This window comes from Hydra vulgaris, chromosome 03 (genome assembly GCF_038396675.1).
Source record: "Hydra vulgaris chromosome 03, alternate assembly HydraT2T_AEP".
NCBI classification, from domain to species: Eukaryota; Metazoa; Cnidaria; class Hydrozoa; order Anthoathecata; family Hydridae; genus Hydra; species Hydra vulgaris.
The window spans coordinates 3,314,930-3,339,571 of record NC_088922.1 but is presented as its reverse complement, the minus strand read 5'-3'; the positions used below and the strand labels follow the sequence as shown (position 1 = coordinate 3,339,571).

At 27.1% G+C, this 24,642-nt stretch overlaps 2 protein-coding genes across 4 annotated transcripts; one reads left to right on the top strand and one right to left on the bottom strand.

Annotated features, from left to right (window-relative positions):
* Positions 1–4,181: 4,181 nt before the first annotated feature.
* Positions 4,182–19,594, top strand: LOC101239887 (protein DBF4 homolog B). 3 transcript variants are annotated; one of them, XM_065792073.1, is made up of 6 exons: positions 4,206–4,335; positions 6,637–6,740; positions 12,385–12,510; positions 16,569–16,807; positions 19,016–19,171; positions 19,403–19,594. In XM_065792073.1, the coding sequence occupies exons 1-6, from the start codon at positions 4,326–4,328 to the stop codon at positions 19,539–19,541; spliced, it is 774 nt and encodes a 257-aa protein (XP_065648145.1). In that variant the 5' UTR covers positions 4,206–4,325; the 3' UTR covers positions 19,542–19,594. The 3 variants fall into 3 exon arrangements, with proteins under 3 accessions (XP_065648144.1, XP_065648145.1, XP_065648143.1); XM_065792071.1 differs by having other exon boundaries at positions 18,794–19,171; XM_065792072.1 differs by lacking the exon at positions 12,385–12,510 and having other exon boundaries at positions 4,182–4,335; positions 18,794–19,171.
* A 3,680-nt stretch (positions 19,595–23,274) lies between these two features.
* LOC136078390 (uncharacterized) lies at positions 23,275–24,189 on the bottom strand. Its single transcript, XM_065794160.1, has one exon. It carries the CDS (start codon positions 24,187–24,189, stop codon positions 23,275–23,277), a length of 915 nt encoding a protein of 304 aa, XP_065650232.1.
* Positions 24,190–24,642: the final 453 nt, after the last annotated feature.

Genomic DNA, 24,642 nt, shown 5'->3' with positions numbered 1-24,642 from the left:
ATTTGATTGAACTTTGATTTTTTGCAAGATTTTGTAACTTCAAAACTAAATATCTTAGATTAGTAAAATTCAATTTACTTAAATTTTTCAGTATCTTTAGTTTACATATAAAAATTTATTTGAACTAAAATCTTATAAAAATTAAATGTATTTATTGCATATTGTTTCTTTTTTATTCTTAATTCGGAACTTTTTTTAGTGCAATCATAATAAATGATGCATATTTTTTATTCTATTAATATTCAACATGTCATTTTAGTTCAAATGAATTATCTATTATTGAAGAACAAACCCAAAAAAGTTTAATGTGATTCGTTGATTTATTTGTTTATATTTTGTGAAATTGTGTTTCGAAATTTTCTTATTTTTTGACTTATTTATTTATTTAAAATTTTCTTATTTTTTTGACTTATTTATTTAATTTGTCTCGCCTACCCATGTAGGCGAGATAAATTAATAAATAAAAACTTGTCAGATAAAGTCGAATGTTTTTAGAAGTTTATGGGAAATAATAATAGTTTTTAAAAGAATTAGGTTTTTTCTAGTCATACCGATGTTTTAATCAAGACGCCGTAAAATTATAATAAAGCACAACTACATACGCCTTAATACAGTGATTAACATAGAATGATTAAAGGGCTTGGATTTTTTTGGGTCAAGATTCGGGTTAAATTTCACATCCACAACCTTCTTTATCAAATAGGTTGTTAAAAAGCAAAAATAATCACCAAGAATAAGGTAATAAATTTTTTTGTTGACTTTTTCTCTAATATGTGTATATTATAAATATACGAAACTGCAAAGAAAAAAAAAAAAAAGCAGAACTTGTACTCATGTAGGTTTTCTCCTTGCAGTATAAATAATATATAATAAAGTATATATATCAACAAATTATTTTTTAAGTTTAAATTTTCAAATTTTATATACCTTTTTTATTTATTATTTTTTTATTTAGTATTTTTTTTATTACAATTTTTACAATATTTACTATATTTACAATATTTTCAAAATTTTTGTCTGCCAATGTCTTTTTATTACCTATTTTGTTTTCTAAAATTATATTTACAGTATTTTCAAAATTTTTGTCTATCTATGTTTTTTTATTAACTATTTTGTTCTATAAAAATGGTCGCTGAAATAAAATGATCGCTGAAATAAAATGGTCGGTGAAATAGAAAATTTTCTAATATTAATTTGAGAAAACAAAGTTTAAAAGACGTGCTACGCGTCTATGCTGCAGATAGAAAGTAAGAAAGGTTTAAATTTAATTTTTTTAGTCCTACTCTAAGCAATGTTTTCATTATTAATAATAGTAGTTTTATTAAATACACTTTTGGCTTTTTGTTTTGCTTAATTTTTTGGTTTTTGGTACGTTTGTTTAAAACCCTTCTTTTTATATATATAAAGGCACTTTATATATATATATAGAGTTACGTTTTAAGTTTACATTTCCAAGCGATTCTACGGAGCGTATTTTCAAAATTTTTGTCTATTAAAACCAATCATATTAATAATTGAAGGTTAAGAACTAAATGAATACAACAATAACAAAAAATATTTTAGTGCCAAGTAAACAATATCTTTTTTGTCTAGCGTTTCTCATATTTAGTAACTAATTTTTTACCAATGAGATATTTGGGTTCAAATATTTAGCATTTGAAATAAAATCTCTAATATTGTCAAAAAAAAAAAATTGTTTAAAGTATATCAACCAGGGTCTCAAAAGAAGCATATTTGCTTATAATAAAAAAGAATACTTTTTTATTTTATTTTTAAGAAACATTTTGTTTAAATATTGTTATAAGAGTCTTAAGCATGTTTTCATAACATTTATTTGTTAATAAATTTTAAGTAAAAATATTAATTTTTCTAAAATCTTTATTAAAATTAGCTTCTTTTACGACCCAGGTTGACAAATATTTGAATAACTTTTTTTTCAACAATGTTAGGATTTTTATCCAAAGTTCTAAAGATTTAAATCTAAATATCTTTAAAACTTGATGAGATGTAAACAATTGAGCTGTATATTTGAAATCGAAATGTAAAATGCTCTATAAAAAAAATGTATTGTTTGTTTGGCACCAGAAAAAATTTTTTTTTGTTTACCTGTGTAGTTTAGTTACGGTACCTAAGTTCCACTTAGGTACCGTAACTAAACTTGAACTGCAAACTCTCGAAAAGGTCGAATATATGTTGTTTATAAAATTTTCCAGCGAAATTTACCGCACTCTCTGAATGCTTTTTTTAGCGCACATAATTTATATTTTACTTTTGCTGCTGAATCTCACTTGTGAATTTAATTTATAAACAGTTTTTTAACAGAATTTTGACACGTTTGTATATCGATTTTTAGAATATCAGTACTTTTTATTTTCGGTTTGCAACAGAAAGAAAATTACATTTCAAAAACCTTTCAGAACTTAGAAGAGAATTTTTGAAAGAATATATTTAAACACCATATTAAAAAAACAAACAATTATATAAACTATTAGCGTTTTATATAACAAACCTTTATTTTAAAAACTTAGGGTTTTCAGGGCCAAGGAATTTAAATATGGAGTTGAATTTTTTTTGACGTGCAATAGACACCCGTACAACACGAATGTGCGCATTTAAACGCGCTTTCTAAAACTTAAAGAACTGTAACCCCTATTTGTATTTTAAATTTAAGTTTTATAAACCAAAATATATTATCATTAAATCAAAGCACACGCAAACGCATTCTGAGCGTTAAACGTGAAACTTAGTGCGCGTGAAACTTTTTTAGAATGCTAAAAAAAATAAAAAATAAAGATTAAGTATATAATGTTTTAGATGCATTTAAGATACTATGAAGTTTAGTACATCTGTTGCCAATGCTTTTCCTTAATTTACTTTATGCATTGCAAACAATATACTTGATCTATAACCATCTGATCTAATATAAAAATAGTGAATCTGATCTTTTATAGTGTTAAGTTGTGACACTTTTTCTGCAGGTTGCACCCTTGCATTTCGGATCAGTTTGTTAGGGCGTTCCGGAGCTCCCTTAGAATTTTAAACACGTATTTTTAAAAGAAAAACTTCTTAAAATCACGTATTTTAAAAAATAATTTAATTTTCTCATTTCTAAATCAAGCTAAAATACTTTATTATTCTGTTTAAAAAAAATTACTTGATTGCGTATTTTTTTAGTCACGTTTAAAACCTCCAACTCTTTTAAAAAAACGGTTGAAACTTTTCTCCAATGAGCAAATCTAGGTTTCACGTTTTTTATAAAATCCTGACCAAATTATTATAAGTGCTTTAATATCGAATTCATTTAAATAGTGTTTATATCAAAACAAATTTTACTACAATATATTAAAAAGAGGTTTTTAATATAATAAACCTAATCTATCGAACATTGTTGTAACAAAATGAGTATAAATGGTTTAAATAAATTATAAATAAATTGGGTCTTGATTTTACTAAAAACGCGAAACCTGGATTTGCTCACTGGAAAAAAGTTATTACCAAAAAAAAGGAAGAACGATAAGTTATTTTAAATATGAATTATTGCTGTGTTTAAACGATAATGGATAAGTGCAACAATATGAAATTTTAATTGGTTAAGACATATGTTTATGTATTATGGTTTACTATTTTAAAATTACATTTTTCAAATAGTAAACCATAATAAAACAATTTTTTTAAGTATTCAATAAGAGAAAATACAGTAAGGTATACAAGTTAACAATTAAGATATAAAAGTTAATTATAACAAGTTTTCATAAAATAAAAGTGTTATAGTTAAAAAAAAGCGAATTTTTACAATATTAAATTTTTAGTAATGGTTTTAAAAACAAAAGTTTAAATGAACATGCTATAAAATAAATGGTATTACGAACAAAAGAACAAAAAGGTTCTCTAAGTTGTATATTTAAAATATTTATTCCATTACTTTTTAATATTTCCGTCGATAAGAACACCAAGAAACTTTTTCATTTTATTTGTTTATTGAATTTAAACTATTTTGATTTGAAAATTGATTTCAAATAAGATTAAATTAATGTTAAAGATATCTTAAATTTTCAAATTTTGATGATCAAAGAATTTTTTATTTTTGCTTATTTTATGTTAAAAAATATATATATTGGTAATGTTTGTGGAATTTTTGTGTTGATTTCTTACCAAAAAGTAGTTTATTTTAACATTTTAGGTCTAAAATTGACTTTTTTCTGTTTTTAACTGGTTATTTCTAACAGAATAAAAGAAATGTAAGCAAATAATATGAAAATGACGAAATAAGTTTAAAATAAAGAAAGTGACGTCAAATTTGGCTTTTGTACAAAATCGCGTCAAGAATGTCTGGAGGTATTTTTCTTTTTTTGGATAGATTTATTTATTTTTTATTTATTACATAAGTATTGATTTTTTTTCATAATTAATTACATATTATGTAATAAAACATTGTTTAAGCATATTATTTTTGTAATTTATTGTTTAAATGTGAAATTTAAAATTTAGAAATCGTAAAGATATTTAATTTACTAATATTATTAATAAAACATAAATACAAGTTTATGGTTTTAACAAATAATATTTATAATAGGTTTTTTTAAAAGAGGATTCTTCATTTAAACATCTGTTTTATTTATTGTGACCAGGTATAAATAAATCTTTGTTTGGTAAGCTTAAGAGACTTTTGTGGTAGTAAACGATATTTTAAAAAAGTATAAAACTATTTGTAATAGTCAGTACATTAAGTTATATCTTTTTATGAAAGTCTACCGAAGTCCCTTTATGGAAAAAAATCATAAATAGTGTTGTACCGCAACTTATGCACATGTCCTTTATTGTTTTTTTTCCTATAAAATATGTCTTCTATTGTTCCTCTTCCCACTAAAGAAAGACTCGTAAAAATGGAAACGAAGATTGACAACTATTTATGGAATAACCAAATATTTAGATTAAAATAAACATTGAGGACTGGGACATATAAACCTAACAAATAAACTAAAATCTGTTCAATTAAAGTGGGTTTCCAGATTAAATAACCTAAAACTAATAGAGTTTATATGAAATGATCCAACCACATATGTTCTTAACTCTCACAGGAGCGCAAATTAAGGAAAACATATTTTAAAATGTAGCGAAACGCAACTCAGAAAGATACTGCTATTTTATGCGCTGCGATTAAAACAATGGTAAAAAATAATGTCCTAAAGAATCTCGTTGTAGAGATTAAAGACTCTGCCTTGTTTTCCAACAAACTAATAAAAAGTAATGGAAAAAATATTAATGAGATTATCAGAGCATTGTCACCTGAATAAAAATAATTATAAAGAATGCCAAAAATTTATACAATTGAAAATCCGAAAATTTAAAAATATAAGTTATTTTAAATGAGAATAAAGAATGTTTTGTTTTAATAGAATTTCAAATATAAAAAATTACTAACGGGTGATGCGAAAGTTATCGGACAAAATAAAAACGTCAATAACTTATTTATAAATAAAAAAACAAACTACTAATATATTTTTTTAAAATAAAGCATTTATCTTTTAATAAAAATATATTATTTTTTATATTAAAAAACACCACCATCTGCAATTGATCTCAATTTCGCTCTGACGCCTTTCTTATGCGACTGTAAAAAGTTTAAATCAATTTCTTGTAGTTTTAGTTTAATGCGATCAATCAAAACTTGCTCTGTTGAAGCTTGCCAATCTCCCTCGTAAACCTTCTGTGCCAAATGTCCCCAAAAAATTTCAATTGATCGTGCTTGAGGCACATTTGGGGCATGTTGTCCCCTGCTAAACAAAAGTATTTTTCGTCATCGATGACTAGAAGCGATTTTGTGTTATAGAGTTGGTTAACTAGTTTCTTGCTTCTTTTCTTTGCCTTTATTTGTTGTTCTATAGTGTATTTTGGAGTCTTTTCACGTTTTCTATATTTAATATTCATTTTTTTTAACTGACGACCAATTGTCGATTGATTTACACAGAATTTAATACCTATTTTTTTCTGACTGACCCTTTTTCGATTGTTGACAAGTCTCGTTAATTCGGCTTTCTTTTCTCTAGTCCAGGATGTCGGACGACCAGGGTGCTTTCTATCAGAAAACGATTGAACAGTTTCAAGTCTTTTTAGGTTATCATATATTGAACTTCGAGCAAATCCTTCCTTTTCATAATGATTTAAGATTTTTTTTTATATAAGGTTTATTTACAAAAAACATTTTTAGTCGCTTTCGAAAAGATTCTCGTTCAGCTGTATTTAACCTCATTTTAAATAATTGTGCTTCAAATAATAAAGTTTATATTTTATAGAATGTTTATGCCTACGCATAAAACCATAAAAATTATTTATTATGCTCAAATAATGAAATTAGGATTTGTCCGAAAACTTCCGCATCACCCGTTACTATTTTTTTTTACTAAAAACTTTTTTGTTCAGTGAAATAAAACTTATCGAAATTGATAATTGCAGTCATATTAAAAGATATTTTAATGCCATACAAATACTGTAAAAGTAAAAAGTTATTTAAATAAATTTTTTCATAAAAAACTATATAAAAGAATTTTTTACGATAACTTTACGTAAGTAAAATTTACTTGTGATTAAAATTTTGAAATTGATGTTTTCTTTATCATTTTGTATCATTTTGTTTAGATTGTTTTTCTAAACTGCCTTTATATGGCAAGATCTTCTATCTGGACACTCCAAGCTACAAACACAACAAGCAGTTGCAATCCAGGTTGAAAAGATTAGGAGCGGTAATTTTATTTAAATTTACATTTAACCATGCCCACTGGGGTAATGCGAATATCAGTTTATAATACTTAAGATTTTCTGCGCTTCATCAAAACACAAAAACACTGAAAATAAACTCTTGCTTTTTAAATAAACTTTTTGCTCATTCACCCCACAGAATTGGGTGAATGAGCAAAAGCAGGTCTTTAAATTCATTTTTTTTTTCAAACATTAAGTTTAATTAAGTTTAAATACTATGTACTGGTAATTAAACAAGTTTAATAAATAAATAAAGAATCATATATACCATGGATAATATAAAATAACATATAACTAGTAATTTAGAAAAAGTTTAATATATTGTAACATTAGTTGTTATGCCATTAAAGATAAAGCGTTTTTAAAACAAGATTTTGATTTCAGAATTGGAGAGGACAATATTTGAATCATTCAATCAAAATATATTAAATGTTTTTAAAATAAATCTTTATCAAATTCTTATATTTATGTTTAAACTTGATAAAAAAACGACACAGCCTTTTTATTTACTCAATATTTAAAAAAATAAATTATATATACAGCACAAAATTCTCAAAAAATAACTTTAGTCAATCCAAAACCTATTATTCAGCCACTAAATAATCAATTACAAATCGAGGACCTAAATTATGGAATACACTTTTAGATGATGATCTTAAAACACTCTTTTCGCTTAACCAATTTAAAGCAAAAATTACACATACTCTTCTACTAAACGACAATTAAATTTTTTCTAAGGCGTTAAATAAGAGTACTTTTATGATTTGATCTATATAATTATGAATATGCATATTAATTTTATATATACACATTTAAAAAAAAATTCTGTTGTAAACTTTTACACGATTTAATTTTATCATTATTACATAAACAAGAATGTAAAAAAGTTTATACTATATATTTTTGAAATCATATGTAGAAAGTACCCGTAATTGTTTGCCATGTATTTATATGTGAGTGTGTGCAGTCACTTTTTATCTTTTTATTTTTGTTTCTATATATTTTTATTTTTTATTTTTTTTTATTTTTATTTATTTATTAAAAAAAATTTTTTTTCTTAATTATTCTCAATCTAACAAAAGAAATTAAAAAGAAAAAAGAAATAGGAGGATAAAATATAAAAAAATAAATTATTTTTTTTTAAATTTTTTTAATTTTTTTTTTCTTTCTTTTTTTATTCAAAATATGATTTTTAAGAAAATTTAATTAATATCTAAAAGGTTTAAACAATTTTTAAAAGCTATGCTATGTATGGTATATATTACGGGGTTTAGTGATGAGACAACTATAATCTTCTTTTTGCTCCTGTCATGTAAATTTTTATTTATTTACTTAGTTATTGTAATAATTGTCAAACGGCAAAATATATATATAACACATCATATCTTTTCTGGAGATTGAAAGGTTCTTTGTCATTCATTGCAAAATTATTTGTTTGCGACACTCGTTTCATAAATATTCCAACAAAATCATTCTTTTTGAAATAATTCACTTTAAAAATGTTACATCTTAAGGAATTTTACTGTTATACCGCAAACTTTGACCAACGTATAGTCACCCGGGTTGATGCATGTATCTGCGTGTTTACCAGGGTTGATGCATGTATCTGTGTATTCACACGGGTATTGCATGTAATTGCGTGTTCACCCTCTTTGATTCATGTATCTGCGTGTTCTCTCAGGTTGGTGCATGTATCTCCACTTGAATGATTTAGCTGGAGCAATATCACTTAGTCAATTTCGTCTTCTGAAATAAAAAAAAATAGTTCGTCATTGCGGTTCTACAAAGTGTACTAGTATTCATTATCATTTGACGTCAAGTCTATTTCTAATTTTACAGGATTTTTTTAATAATCCCTAGAAATTCATCACTTAAAACACTTTTTCCAGGAGTATTTTTTTTCTTTTCTTCCTTGAGTTAGGAGTACTGGTTCAATATAATCTCATACTGTGAATGAGCTATTTGAAGCTGTTGTCAATGGAATCAATCTGTTGCTGAGTTTTACTGTCATGACTTTTGTCTATAATACATGTAACTTGGAGCATTGATAGCATCTTATTTCAGTTTAAAGGAGCAACTCCACTTTTTTTAAAACTAGTTACCTTTTTTTGTATTGTTTTAAAAAAGTTAGTAGATTTTTCCAAAATTTTCTAACATTTTTGTCACTTCGATCTAAAAATCAATAGGATACCATCATACATTATAAATCTGGAGCCGAACTATAAACAACAACTCTAATTGGGAACCTGATGTAGTTTGTCAAACTCTTTTTCATATTAGACCCAATTTAGTGGTAATATAATATGCTATGATATATACCACATTTTTGCGCGACTTTTTGTAAGCTCACGCTATTTTTTAGGTCAGAAAATTTTTTTTTTCACCATTTTCGCTTTCAAAAAGGCTGTAAGCAACTACTATTAGAGCTGGAAGTAACTGGAAGAGAAAAGATGAAGTTTATAGAGCAAGATAACGAATGACAGACAAAGATTGCAAATTATATGAATCAGGAAAGCAAGATGAAGGAAGCGAAATCTAAAGAACTGATGTTCATGGAAAAAAACTAGACAACCAAATTAGTTTTTGGAGCACTAATGAACAGTCACAGTAAATGAATGAGACTTAATTGAATCACGTGTAACACGAGAATGAACTTTAGTAGATGGCACAAGAGATGCTAGATCTTTAGAGTAGTTTCCAATATAGTATTTGTAGAAAAGAGAAAGAAAAGCGGTATTACGACGACGTGATAAGGGTTGGAGATCGAAAGCTTTGAGGCTTGGTGATAAGACAATTTAGGGCCATATTGATGCTAAGAAAGTAAGTTATTAGATTCAAGATGAGAGATTAAGTGTTTGTTAATTAAAGATTCAAAAATCTTGCTCACGATAAGCAGAAGGGTATTAGATTGTCAGATTACTCTCCAGAATTTTTGAAAATAGAGATAACAGATGCCGCTTTCCAGCAGGCTGGAAAACAAGACTCTGATAAGAACTTGTTAAATAGTTTTGAAATTATAGACAACAGCTCCGGAAAACACTTCTGCAAGAGTATAATATGCATGTTTTCCGGACCACAAACTGTAGAATAGTCTACGCAGGAAATCACTTTAGATACAGAAGCTGGAGTGATACGAATGTCAAGCAATGGATCAACCTGTTTGTTGACTATATCAGGTAGAACGCAACTAGTAGAATCAAGAGATGATATTAATAAAAAGTTCTTAGCAAACAGTTTAGCTTTGTCTTTAGGTCAGGTGATAAAAATCTGAACCATACAAGAGAGGTACAACAAAAGATTTGCCAACAAAAGATTATTATTGATAATTTTAAAGATTTTCCAGAAATCACGAGAGCTTTATTTTTGAGATGAAATACGAGAAATTAGCGCTATTCTCAGCTCATGAAATCTCGTCGCATGTGTCAGAGAAAGATCAATAGGTTCCTACCGTGCCACAAGTTTCAATGGCTTTAACAAAAAATTGAATATTTCACATGCAGTATCTTTACCTGAAACTAAACAGGTCTTTTATGATAACATGTTAGGTATTATTGCTCCTTTCTAAACGTTATTATTTTTTTGTGAACTTCCAATGTAGTTTATAAAGGTCATTTCTTTTAAAAAAAAGAGTCTTTTTAATCCTGCCTAAGAGCTTGCTTCGCTTGTACCATCTACTAAAATTCATTCTTGTGTTATTCATTATTTAATTTAGCCACATCCATTTGGTGTGACAGTTTTTAAGTGTTCCGAAAATTCCTATTTGTTTAGTTTTTTTCCTCGAACATAAGTTCTTTTGAATTCGCTCCCACCACTTATTTTCCTGATTCATACAATTTGCAATCTTTTAAGTTTTTTCTTAACCGTTATCTTGCTTCATAAACATTTCGTCTTTTCGACAACCAACTTTGTGCAGAAAAGAAATCGTAAGATTAATTACTCAAAATTTCTTTCGTTTCAAACTCCTTTTTTAAATTTGTTCTCAATTCTAACTTTTATAACGAACTTTTTTATTCTAAACTCTTTTTTCTCATTATTAGTGCATGCCACATTTTTGTTTAAGCCGTCGTAATTTATATTATTATTATTTCATTTATTTAACACCCAACGTAATTTACAAGGTGAAAAGAAAAATAAGAAAGTTATTTTTCGTGATTTTCACTTGAGAATTTTTTCCTCCAGAATTTGTTTAAAAATTCGTCTTTGTGCTTTTACATTCCAGCACTCTGTTGCATAATTCAAAGTTTGTTCAACTTCGAATTTCACTTTTAGATAATGCTATTTTTACCTTCTTTTTATTTTGAATTTAATTTTAAAAATTTAACATCTGAAAACGGCATAGGTCCTGGATATCGCCAACAGACGAATGTTGAAGTAAAGGGTGTGTCAGTTGTGAAAAGATAATGTCTGAAGTTGTTTTATTATTAAGAAGGCGAAAGGACAAGTTTAATTTATTGTTGAATACTTTTTAAAATTTCTTGGATTTGAAATAGCAAATTTGTATAGTGCTTTCTGCGTTTCGAAACATTTAAAAGCGATTTCAGCGCACTACTTTCAATTACATTTAACTTTTTCATAATAGCAGAATATTATGAATAGAATGGAATATTAATGGGCGCCAATAACGCCTATTTAACGATGACGTAATACATTAGCAAAATTATCCGAATTTATCATATACCAACATAACAAGTTTATCATATACCAACAAATTTATTATATATAAACTGTTTTCAAAGCAAGCTCTGTCTGTTAAATGCTTTTTCAACTCTAACGTTAGACATCTGTCTAACTTTGCGTAAATCTAAGTCCAATTTTTATTATCTGTTTTTATTTTTTATTTTTCTCTTAAGCTGATAGGTACAACTTGCATATACGAGAAACAGATTTCGTCAAAATATCCATACAAATAAAAAAAAAAAAAAAAAAATGGCGTATTTAATTCAACCTTAAAGTTTCCGTTTCCATTTTTAACTCATGACTTTTTACCGGAAATAGCAAATTTAACTTTGAAAAAAGATTCTTTGTTTAACTTTTTACCCCTTGACCGGGGTAAAAAGTTAAACAAAGTTACGTTAAAAGATTAATGCCAGCTTTTGAGATTTTTAAGCAAATTAAAAAAAAAAAAAGTATTACGCGACAGAAAATATGATCATTCATAAAAAAGAAAATCATTTACTTTGTATTAAAATTTTATATCATCTAATTCAAAAAAAAATTCTCCGCAACATGAACAAAAAATATTTGCAAAATGTTTATTTAATAAATAAGTATAACTAAAAAAATTAACTCTGTCATAACTGTTTATTCTATACATATCTATTTCATTCTATCCGCTTTTACTTTTAAAATGTCTAAAAAAAACACTATAAAAACAACAGCTCAACTTTTTTTTAATTGCAAGGCAATTAGCTTAAGGAGGATAAACCACTATACTCCAATAGCAAAAAATTTTAATAAAAGTTTTTGGAACAAAAGTTTTGAGACATAAAAATAAAAGGTTGATAAAAATCGATAAATAAATTAAAAATGTTTCAGATGAGAAGAATTTAAAAATGCTGATTACATAACTTTTGAATTACAATAATTTTTTTTTGTTTTTTTTTTTCAATAAACTGCTATGTATTTTAGACAATTGAAACCTTCTTGACAAACAGCATCACATATTTTGTCACCGACACAAAACAAGAGTGCAAAAGTAAAAACGAAAAAGACCTCAATGAAAGCAACACGTGTCAAATGCCATTTCCTTATCAAGTAAGTTCGATGTATTTATGCAAACATGGTAGGAGCATAAATATATTCATAGGAGAAATTGGGGTAGAGTGGATCAAGGGGCATAGTGAATAAGAGGCATTTTCTGAAAGGAATTTATTCATATATCAGCCACCTTTATTTATAGCTATTACCATATAATTTTTGACTACCGGTTTTTGGTAGGTAATTTTTGTTTTTACCTAACTAAAGTAAATTTTCTTACCATCCTTATGTTTGTTATGGAAATCATGGTTGAAATAATTTCAAAAGTTGAAGTTTTTATTCTGATTGGATTATTGATATTTATGTTTTCTTTTAGTGGTTTAGCTTTTCTTTTAACAACACTCATGTCCCAAGAAATTAGACTTAATTTGTTATTGTGGGGCACAGTGAATCGGGGTACAGTGAATCAGTTAATTCCTATGCCCCATAAATGACTTTAAAGATTAAATTCATTCATTTTTAACAAGTAAACTACATGAAAATGAATTTGTTAGTTTTAAGTTATGAATAATAATTTTTGAACAATTTTTAATTTTTTACTAATTTTATAAGTTTTGTTATCAATAAATTCTTTTTTTTTCTTCTCAGTTTTCAAAATGTCTATTTTATCAATTTTATACTAATCTAATTAATAAAAGTATGCCAAAAGTATGGTCTAATGTGTCTTTACTCCCTCAGCCTCAAAGTTATTTTGCTCTACCCCTATTCATTATCATTTTTAGAAACGGGTGCCATGAGCGCCTCTGAATTTAATATTTATTAAGTATGCGTAGTATATTTACTTCTTTGGCTTTACTGGCTTCATTGGCTTCACTTCACTTCTTAAAATTTATAAAATTTATATATGAAAATGAGTGCTAAAAACGAGCGTCACATCGCCTCTGAGTTTTCTACTGTGCAAATAACTATAAATGCGTGGAAAAAGAATCAAAATACTTTAAAATACAATAGCTATTGGACTTTAAAATACAATAAACCACAATAGTTATTGTAATTTTTTTTCATCAAAACAATACAATAGCTGTTGTAATTGTTTTTCATCTCAGCACAAAGTGGGCCAGAATTCACTTTTGCTAGACAAAATTCATAACTAATTTAATATTAGGGCTGTATTCACTAAAATTTGCATGAGTACTAACACCACGTCTGCGCTTTTTATAAAAGTAATATTTTTTATTTCGTTGCTATGGATACCTTTATTTTGCTTAGCAACAACCTATTTTTGATATTCGCAGGTGTTTTACGAGTGCGATATTCACTAAATTTGGCAGGAGTACCAATATGAGATCACACTTATTATAAAAATGATAAAAGTTTTTATTTAATTGCTATGGATATTTATATTGCTCAGTTACCAAATACTCTCCTTAGCTACAAAGGGATAAATTGATTTTTGAATATATTTATCGAATTTTTGACCCACCTGTATTGAATAACAATTAAGTATTGAAGTAAAAAATCTTTTAGCAATAATAAAACCAAAAAGTAGTGAAAGAAAACATTGTCAATTTAAAATTAGATCAAAAATTATAAAAATATAATATCGTTTGAAGATTGTTTAAATAATTGTAAAACATCTGAAGGAAATGTTTTATGATTTTTTTGGTGTAATGTTGATTAATGCAGTGATGAAATAACAGGATCCCTGGAAACTAGCAGCCACTGATATGATCAGTATTTGTTGCTCTTCTGTCTGTTTTTCGGCTGAAATTTTCGCAATAAAATTTCGAGTCTTTATTTCTAGCCTCATGAGCTTCTGCTGACATAAGTTCGATAGGTAATATAAGACTTTTAATTATGTGATGTCCATGAATCAATGCTTTGTGAACTGATTGAGCCATCTAATACTACGGATAAAGGGACATATATAGTCTAAAAGTGTCAAAACAATAATCAGTCTATTTTATATCCTAAAGAAAGTATTATCAAGAAAATGTAAAATCTGAATATAAGGTTTTGATTTTTTTATAAGTGCTTTGGCCACCATCAAAACCAGCCTTTCACGTGAGTGTCATTGTTTTTTTTTTATTTGTTCTTCGATATCAAGTGCCTCAGCACAGGTTCCTGAAGTGCACAGATTCTTTGCAAAGTATTAATCATTAAATCTTTTAAAGGAACTAATGCTGAATAGTCGTCCACTGTTATATTTGCAGAGTAATATTTTAACTTTACATCCCTGACAACATTGTAAGCGGGGTAGATGTTATATTTTTTCTCCAAAGGTCCGCTTTTAATCAATTTATATGAAATATTTAAAACGTTTTTTGGCAGCAATAACAATAGATTCATCTCTTAATTTTTTACTAGCAGCAAAAAACAATTCATCAGATGAATGAGACTCAAGTATACCAGATACACATCGTTTTTTAGTTTTAGTATAACTATAATCAAATGTAACGACCACGTCTACTTGTAGTTGGTTCATTGCCTTTTTATGACAACTAAATATTTATTAAGCCAATTCACAAACTTCTTTTCAAAATTTTTTACAGTATGGTTAGCAAATTTTCACTGTTTTTTTATACAAGTAAACAAATTGTTGAACAACATGCCTAACATCAACGTCTTTAAATTCAGCAATTTTTGGCTAAATAAATTTTAATTAATCTTCAGTGATATTTTGTTTTGAAATCCTAGGATTGTTTTTTTTGAATAAATTATGAATGTCTAAGTTTAATAAAACCATATCTAAATAATTCTTATAACAAATATTTTGTATTTAAAACTTTAATATTATGACATATATGCCGCGTGGACTACTAATTCTTGTTAATAATTAAGTTACTACAAGTGTTAGTAATTAAAATTAAAAGTAATTTAATTACTTAGAACTACCGAAAATATGTTGTTGCTATGCTATGCAAAATAAGGTATCCACAACAACCAAAAAAGTTAACCTCATAAGAATTGCGAATATCATTTTAATACATACGCCCAATATAGTGTACTTAACGCAAATAAAATACTGTAAAAACAACGTTAATGTAAAAATAAGTTGTAGCTATGCAATACTAATTACCATAGCAACCAAGTTAAAACATACCTAAAATCTGATCGGAGATTTAAAAAAAAGAGCTATCAATGGAAACTCGATTGAAGGATCATATAGCTCTAATAAATATAAGTCAGACAGGGCAAATTGGGGTAATTATTAGTTATAATGCGGCAAAAATAACTGAGATAACATCCTATGACAGATTTATTTCAAACAATGGTTTTTCTTATCTCTAAATACTCCAAATTAACATGTACTAATTTTTTGTTTTAAATACGCGTATCTTTTAAAGGTTGGTTTTAATGGCTGTTCCGAAAGTTACACTTTGTAACTTTTTGGCTTTACGTACTTATCAATATTATATTAAAGTACTTTTAGGTGATCTGACTAAGACCTGGAGACATAATAAAGGGCCGTCGCACAGTTCTCATTGGAGATCTATAGAGTCCAAAATCTTGGAGTACGTCTACTGTGATGCTTTTATGGCATTTTATGGCCAAAGCTGACATAAAAGCTGCGTAAAGGAGGCACTAGTGTGGAAAACAATTATAAAAACTTAATCGCTCAAGTGCTAACAAATAGTGCTGACTTGTTTTACATAAAAGTTAGAAATTATGGTTGTACTTCTAAAATTATTCATTTGTTCTAGTTTTTTTTCAGCGCATTAATAAATTTTATAGAAATTTTATTTTTAAAAGCTTCACTTTCAAAGTTTGCACTTGCACAGATGCGCATAAATGTTTGCACTATGATGTGTTTTTTCAGTAATTGTTTCCAAGATTAAATCTCAATGTTATTTTACATAAAACTCAAATAACCATTTAAAGAGAAAGTACACCAAATTAACGTAATTTAGATCAAATTAAAAAAAAATTTCGAGATAAATAAAATAATAATCAATACATGATAAACTTTATAAAATATTTTAACAATAATAGGTTTTGAAATAATTTAATTCAGTGACATAAAATTTTAACATTAATAAAGCTTTTTTCAAACATTTTATAAAAGTAAAGACTTTTTGAAAAAAATGCAGTTTTTAGATAACTTTTCTTTTCAGATTCAAACAAGAGCCTACAAAATGATGTCAAAAATTACAATAAATCCTAAAGAATCTACTGTCCAAAAAGCACGAAGGTTGAAGCTAAATGTTCAGCCACTAAACAAAGTTCTATGCTGGCTTTTAGATATAGAAAAAGCACAAAATAAAAGTCGGTCTAAACCTTTTGATGTTGCATCTAAACGTCATAAATCATCTTCGTTAAAAGGATTTTTTATTAAAGTTGAGGATTTATCAAGGTTGTTTTTTTATATAATTTTTTTTTTACTGAAAGTATATGTTATAATAGATTGTCATACATAAACAAAAAAATAACGAAACCAGACGACTTATACACTGCTACATCTGTAGACATAAAAAAAAGTCATAAAAACATAAAAAACAGTCTTTAATATTATTAGATCAAAAGTTTGTTTTTTGTTGGTACTGTTGTCCAAACTTTTGATTATAAGTTTTGTTATGTAAAAATAGAAAAGAGTGTTTATAACTGGAAAACATAATAAGGTTCATAAATGAGACAAAGGGTAAACTTTGAGGGTAATAACGGTCAAAAATAAGGCAAAGGGTAAAATTGAGGGGCTTAAGATTATGTTAAGATTTTAGGTGCCCATTACATAAAAAAATGTATAAATTAAATTTTAAACAATTAAATTAAAGTTCAAAACAACAACAAAATTTACTTTTTTTTATAAACAAAAATAATAAAAATATTTGCTTAAACAATGTATTTCTGGTACATAATCCAACAAAAATCCAACAATTTTTTTCTTCATGCAGCATGTAAGTGTTTACGCTAAATTAAGCTCTTCTTCCATTAAATGTAGCAACAGAATCGTTCTCGATGTTGAGTATACTCTACATCATTAAGTCAATTCTATTTAGATTTAAATTTAGAATAAAATCTTCACAATGTTTAACTAACTGTCTTATGTAGATAAAAAATAGTTTTTTAAGACACCTTTACATCTCAGTTTTCTCAACTTTGACCAATAGTTTACAAGTGTACAAGCTAGCATTTGCTAAACTAAAAAAAACTTCTTGCTATCTACCCAAAATTTCTACTATCCAAATTTTCTGAATAGTTTACAGTCAGTTTGCTAAACAGTGAGAAGACTCTCATTCTAAATTTAAACCTAGATAGATTTAATCATGTAGAAGAGTTTACTCTTCTACATGATCAAATCTATGAGATTAAACATTGAGAGCGACTCTGTAGCTCTTTTAATGGAAGAAGAGCTTAACTTTTAATGGAAGAAGAGCGTAAACTTTGACATGCTGAAGGATGAAAATAATTCAACTTTTGTTTTATTATGTTCAATATATTCATTATTATTGTAAATGTTTTTAAACGTTTTTATTGTTTTAAACTTTGTTTAAATTATTTAAAATTTATATATTTTTTTTATGGGCACCTAAAATGCTTAGTTGGGGTTAGGACCCCTGAATTTTAACCTTTGGCTCATTTTTGACATTTATTACCCTCAATTTTACTATTTGTCTCATTTTTAACACTTTTCATTTTTTGCCGATTCTCTATTTTATAGAACAAACACTCTTAATCAAAAAAAAAATTTTTTTCTAACGCGCATCATGCTCTATCTAAAATGCTTAAATAGGTTTAGACCTAGCCAATTTTGTCCTATTGCCCAAATTATGACTCTTAGCACTTTGTTTGGATTTTAAAAAAACTATTGCTACAAGACAAATATTCTTGATTAAAAAAAGTTTTTTTTTCATTTTATTTTTTTACATTTGTTTTTAATTTTTGTTCAATGACATTATCTATTATCTGTTTTTACTATCACATCTCCCAGGTCTATGTAAATGGGTGGTTATATTGGTCACATATGTGTAATAATTGTGTTGCATTAACATTTTAAAATATATTTTCATAACAGATTGTTATATATAAAGCTTGTATTACAGTTGAATTTATAAACATGTTAATGAAAAATAAAATTCTTATAATTATGAGGGTGAGGACAAAAACAATTCTGTTACCCAGAAACGCTTTAAACTTTTTTTTTGCACTTGTTCAATTTAATTTTTTTTAATTTTGAATATCTTCCATCTTGATTTAACAAAAAGCTTTTAATTAAATTTAATATTGATTAACTGTTAATTAGTATTGAGTTATATATATGTAATCTATTCATTGTTTAATAGTAACACATTTATTTATTAACACATACCATATAACTTTTTTGAATATTCACTAAATTTAGAAACTTCCGACCGATATATAAACAATTTTTATCCAAACCTGAAGTAAATTATAATGCATTGTTGCACGAGTCACCGTTTCAGAAAAACGGAACGCGTAGTGCTTGCATAAAGATAACATCAAACGATAATTGGTCTTCTTTTTTAAATAAACGCACAAAGTTATCATCTGAAAAAAGAAATGGGTATTGTGAAATCTGTGATGTTTATTTTTCCAATTGTAGACAACACCTTAATGGAGATACTCATAAAAAAAATACCACACCCAAAAAGTACAAAAGACTCGACAGTATAATTGCTAATTGTTCACAAGAAATGTTTTTGTGTTGTTTGAACAACAGTGCTCAACCCATGAACTCCAATGCCAGCAATAAATTAAGGTTTAACATTTTTAAAATGTTTATTTTTTTAAGCCATTTGATATTTAAGAGTTTGTTTATTGATGTGATCTATTTGTTATACTTAATTGTTACGTAATATATTTACTTTTATTATTTATTATTATTAAAGGTTTTTAAGTTTGCTTGTATACATGTAAATAAATATTTTTTCCACTTCTTCTTCCTTTTTATGATTCTTCCACCTCTTATCAAACATTTTTTTTTACATAGAGATTGCGTTGTAAAGATTTACGGAGTTGTAGTACCGGGACCATATTGTGGGCAATTACGAAGAAGCCAACGACTAATAGCAAAACAAATGGGCTCAATGTATCTTGACTGTCCAGGAGTTTTAAAACTTACAAACTAATACTTATGCTGCTTAAAAAAAATTATATTTTTATATATATATATATGCATTTATATTTCTTTTATTTTTTCAAATTGTTCAGTAAATTTTAAAGTTGTATCATTGGCAAACAGAATTAAAGTTTCATGAATTTAACTTTACATAGAATGATTTAGTTTGTAAAAATTATTTTTATCAACGCAATAAAATCTTCCGAAACTTTAAACAAGCACAATACTCGATTAAAGAGAAAACTGATGTCGAACAAATAATCCTATACCATTATTTTGAAAATATTAAAAGAATAATAACACTGCGCGACGTTTGAATTATCTTGTTTTGTCTCCACATTTTTGATTTTAATTTTAAAGATAAAACGGTTTAAAAAATAAACCCTTACGGAGACGGCATATAAAAACGCAGTTTTACAACTTATGTTTTCTTTGCAACTTTTTTACTTATAGGTTAGGTTTCAATACAGTAGAAAAACATTATTCTGAGGGACATAAAACTATCAATACCTCAATTTTTTCGAAAAGTGGAGGTACAGTATCGGACAAAACATGGTGGAAAAACTCAAATTTAGAACAAAGTTGATCAAAAACTAAAAAAAAAAGGATGGTAAAATAATTGCACATATTAATTTTTAAATAGTTTATTCTGTTCTATGCAAAATTTAAGACGTTTGAAACATACTAAGAGTCATAAAAAAAAATTATTAATACATTTTTCTCAACAAACAACATTTTTCGCACTAAACAAGGTAGGCAAATCAAAACGATGCTTTTTTAATAAGATTTCATTGTCTTTATAAAATTTACCGTATTCTTTTGTTTTCCCTTTTATTATAACAGTAGGGGAGAACCTTAATGAATGGGACGATTATTGAATGATACAAAATCAAATTTGCATAGAAGTATCAAAGGTTGTATATCCAAACTCCTGTGGTAAGAAGTGTTAGATACAACCATTCAACAGAACGAGTCATTATCCTTATTATGTTCTAAACATAATAGCATTGGATGCTAATAAATTTTGAAGAGAAAAAAGTAATTCTAAAAAATAACTTTGTTTTTCCGATTTTGCAGCGATTTCGGAAGTTATAGAAAATAAAACTCTATTTTTTAATACCCAGTTGCCTCTAGTTTTAATATTTTAAACCCTTTACGTTTAGGAAATGCTGTTTTTAGTCTGGCCCACCATTTGGGAATAAAGTGTAAAGCTTATTGAATGGGAAAAGATAATGATTATTGAATGGGACTGGTCCAAAAAAAATTTATTTAAGATTTATTTTAGTAATAATGCTGTTGTGTTAAACAAATGTGACCAATGCTTTTTATAAAATTATATTAAAATGCAATCGTTGTGAAAGTTTAAATCAATCAATCAATCAATCAAAATTTATTGACAGGGTTAAGGCCCAATATAATAAATATACAATGGGTAAAATAAAGTGGATTATAATAAAACAAAGACTAACGCACTTGAATATAAACAAAACCCAAGAAAAAAATAAACAAACTAATGATAAGAAATTAAAGTGTTATAAATATAACTCAGCTCTCCATTTAAACATCAGTGGAGACTGCAAGTACCTGTCTGAGTTAAAAAAAGCTTTTATGACGAGGTTCTCACTATTCTGCAACAAAACAGTGAGGAGTATTGTTGCTTGCGAATAACAACATTAAAAAAAGATTTCAAGTAAATTATGTTCTTTCATATTCTTTAAACTCGAGTTCATGAATTTAAGAAATCTTTATTGAAAAAGATTTATTTTAAATATTTTCATGAATTTAAGAAATCTTTATTTAAGAAAATCTATTTTAAATAATTATTTGGATTTAAAAAGAAAAATAATAAAAACTTTCTTTTAAAAGTTTTGACAAACATTAAAGATTATGTGGATTTTTTAATGGTTCGTTAAAATGTAAATATTGTTAAACGAACTGTTGTGACACTACATATATATTGACAAGACATATTTAGTGCGTAAACACACTACTAGTTTATATATATATATATATATATATATATATATATATATATATATATATATATATATATATATATATATATATATATATATATATATATATATATATAAATTTTTATTTATTATTTTTTTTTTTTTATTTAAGTATATATTTCCAAATCTCATATTATATTATATGAGATTTGCATACATTTGATCTTTGTAAAGTTGTAAATTTTATTTTAGATGAAACCGAACACAAAATTAATACGAAAGAATTCTTTAGAAGTTGAAGATGCAGTCAAAGGTGTACTTAAGGGTATGTCTATTCGAGATGCAGCTAACAAATATAGTTTATCAAAATCTGCAGTGGGTAGGGGTGTTAAAGTGGCAAGATGTCAAAATCTGCCTGAAAACTATAAACACGTCACAAACATTGGAAGTAGAAAAATATTTCATACTTCTGATGAAAGTACTATTGTAGGTTATTTGCATATGTCTTCAAATATGTGCTACGGTTTAACTAAATTACAAACTAGGAAGTTAGTTTAAAAGTATGGTGTTGCATTGAATTTCAAAAATATTCCTGAGTCATGGCACCTAAATAAAATGGCAGGAAAGTAATGGATGGATGGTTTCTTGATACGGCATCCAAAATTATCAACACGTAAGCCAGAAAAAATTAGTCTTGCTCGTACAACTGCCATTAATCAACATACATGTCCATGTTTTTTGATAACTTGTTAGAAGTTCAATTAAAATAGGGGAGAGCGGGGTTGGTTGTCACACATTTTACATTTTAGGCTGCTCAGCTTTTAATTTTCATCCAATCAATGCCAAACTTTGCACAAAGCTAGTTTAACTATTTCTAGTAACTATTATAATATTTTTATGACATTGAGTCAAATATTTATTGCTGTAAAATCATTTTTCAAAGACCACTTCTGTGTGACAACTAGCCCCGCTCACGGGGTAGGTTGTCATATGGTGCGGGGTTGATTGTCACATTTGGATTTTGACAAGTTTAGATAAGAATTTAATGTAAAACGAGTACAAATTAATTTCGTTTATGTTTTACTAAAAAAAATAAAAATAAAATACTATAAACTGAAATATATATTTTTTAAATATAACACATTTAACAAATTTAGTTTATCACTATAAATGTTTTTAAATTTGGTTTTTTAAAAATTATTGGATAAAGAACACAATTCACAAATAAACTGTTGTAAGCCTGGTGTGCATTCTTCATGAGCCCATTTTTGGCAAACCTGACATTGAATCCACTGTTCTCTTGATCTGCTATTAGAAAATGATTCAAAACAATAGATGCATAGATACTCTTCATCTTCAGATGAATTTAAGACTATAGAAGGTTTTTTCGTAGCAAGATTTGCTTTTATTAATTCTTTTTTACTTCCATTCGTAAATGATTTACAATTCCTAATAAAATTTTTTTTATTAGTTTTCTTCTTTTTATAATTAGCAAGCCATGCTTTGACAGGCGTGTTAGTAAGAATCATAGTTGACCGCTTTTTCCTACCTCTTTTTGATGCTAACCTCGGGCCTGCTTTAGGCAGAGGCCTAATACTCTCAGGTGGTATGATTGAATTGTTAAAACCTAATGTAGTGATTGGGTTCTGATTAGAGGTTTTATTTGATACAACTGGATCTTCTATTGTTATGTCTACCTGATTATCTGGTATCTGAATAGATTCTTTAAATCTTTTATTTGCTGGTTCTGGTTGCATTGAATAAGATTCACAGTCTTTTTTATTTGAATCAGCAACAAGGTGGGTCAGGGCGATCAGTTACATAGTTAGGACAGTAATCAATTTCAGTAAAAATATCAGGATTTAACGGGTAAATACCTGTTGCAGCAAAACCAATTAAAATATTGTGGGGAGATACAGCCTTTGGAAATGCAATGTTTACTATTTTTGGAATATCATATATTGTAACAGTTTTTCCAGGATTCATTACTAACCATGATGTCATAGCAGTATTTATATAGTTTTTGAGAGGACCATAAACTGCCTTATCCAAGGGCTGCAACTTATGTGTGCAATGTGGTGGGAAGGTAAGAATTACTATTCCATTATTTTTTGCCAAATCTAATCCTTCAATACTAAGATGGGTTTCGTGATTGTCAAGCAACAATAAACAAGGCTTTTCTTTAGTACATTTTGTATTGCCTACAAAATGTTTTAGATATTTTACAAAGTTTTCTTCTTTCATCCAGCCACTTGGATTTGCATCTCCTGCACTTCCTGTTGGTGCACTGATTAGGAAATGATCTTTAAAGTTTTTACGAGGAAAAATAAAAAAAGGTGGAATGCTATTTCCAATAGCATTTATTGTGCATGCTAATTTTACAAGAGTTCCTCTTTCAGCTGACGTGATGGCTCCTACTTGTTTTAATCCTTTTTTCGCAATAACCTTTTTAGGTTGCTGTACAGTAGTTACAGCAGTTTCGTCCATGTTCCAAATATAATTTGGTGAGAACGAGTATTTTTGCATACAGTACTGCAAATTGCTAAAAAATGATGCAACATTCTGCTTATTGAAACTTGTCGCTCGACTTAAACTAGTAGCTTCAGGTTGCCTAATGGAAATATTTGAATGGCGCTTTATAAATCCTGTACACCAATCCTTACCAGCTTGTTCCTTTACAACCCAAGAATTGGGAACCTTCATATTATTTTTAATTGCTAGCTGGAAAGCAAGTTTTTTTACTTCGGTAGGAGTTAAACCAAAATATATATCTGCTGCTCGCAACAGGTAGGTGACCAGTTCTTTTTCTACTTTTTCTGGCAATATCAATCGACTTTTGTATCCTATAACATTCAGGGAGGTGGGGTTTCATTTTTGTCAATTAGATCTGCTATAGAACCATGTGATGGGTTAGTAATAATAATAATTTTTTTACAATAACGTGCTAATGTTCTGTAATTAATGTCATGGTTTTTTGCTGCTGATCTAATAGAAATGTTATTAATCTTTACATCTTTAACAGCACACATTATGCATTATGACATCTCCAGAAGTATAACCTCTATTAGTTTTTCTTTTAAAATTTCGTACCGTGTTTATTACTAATCAAAGAAAAATATTTGCAAATATTGTAAACAAAACATTAATATATATATA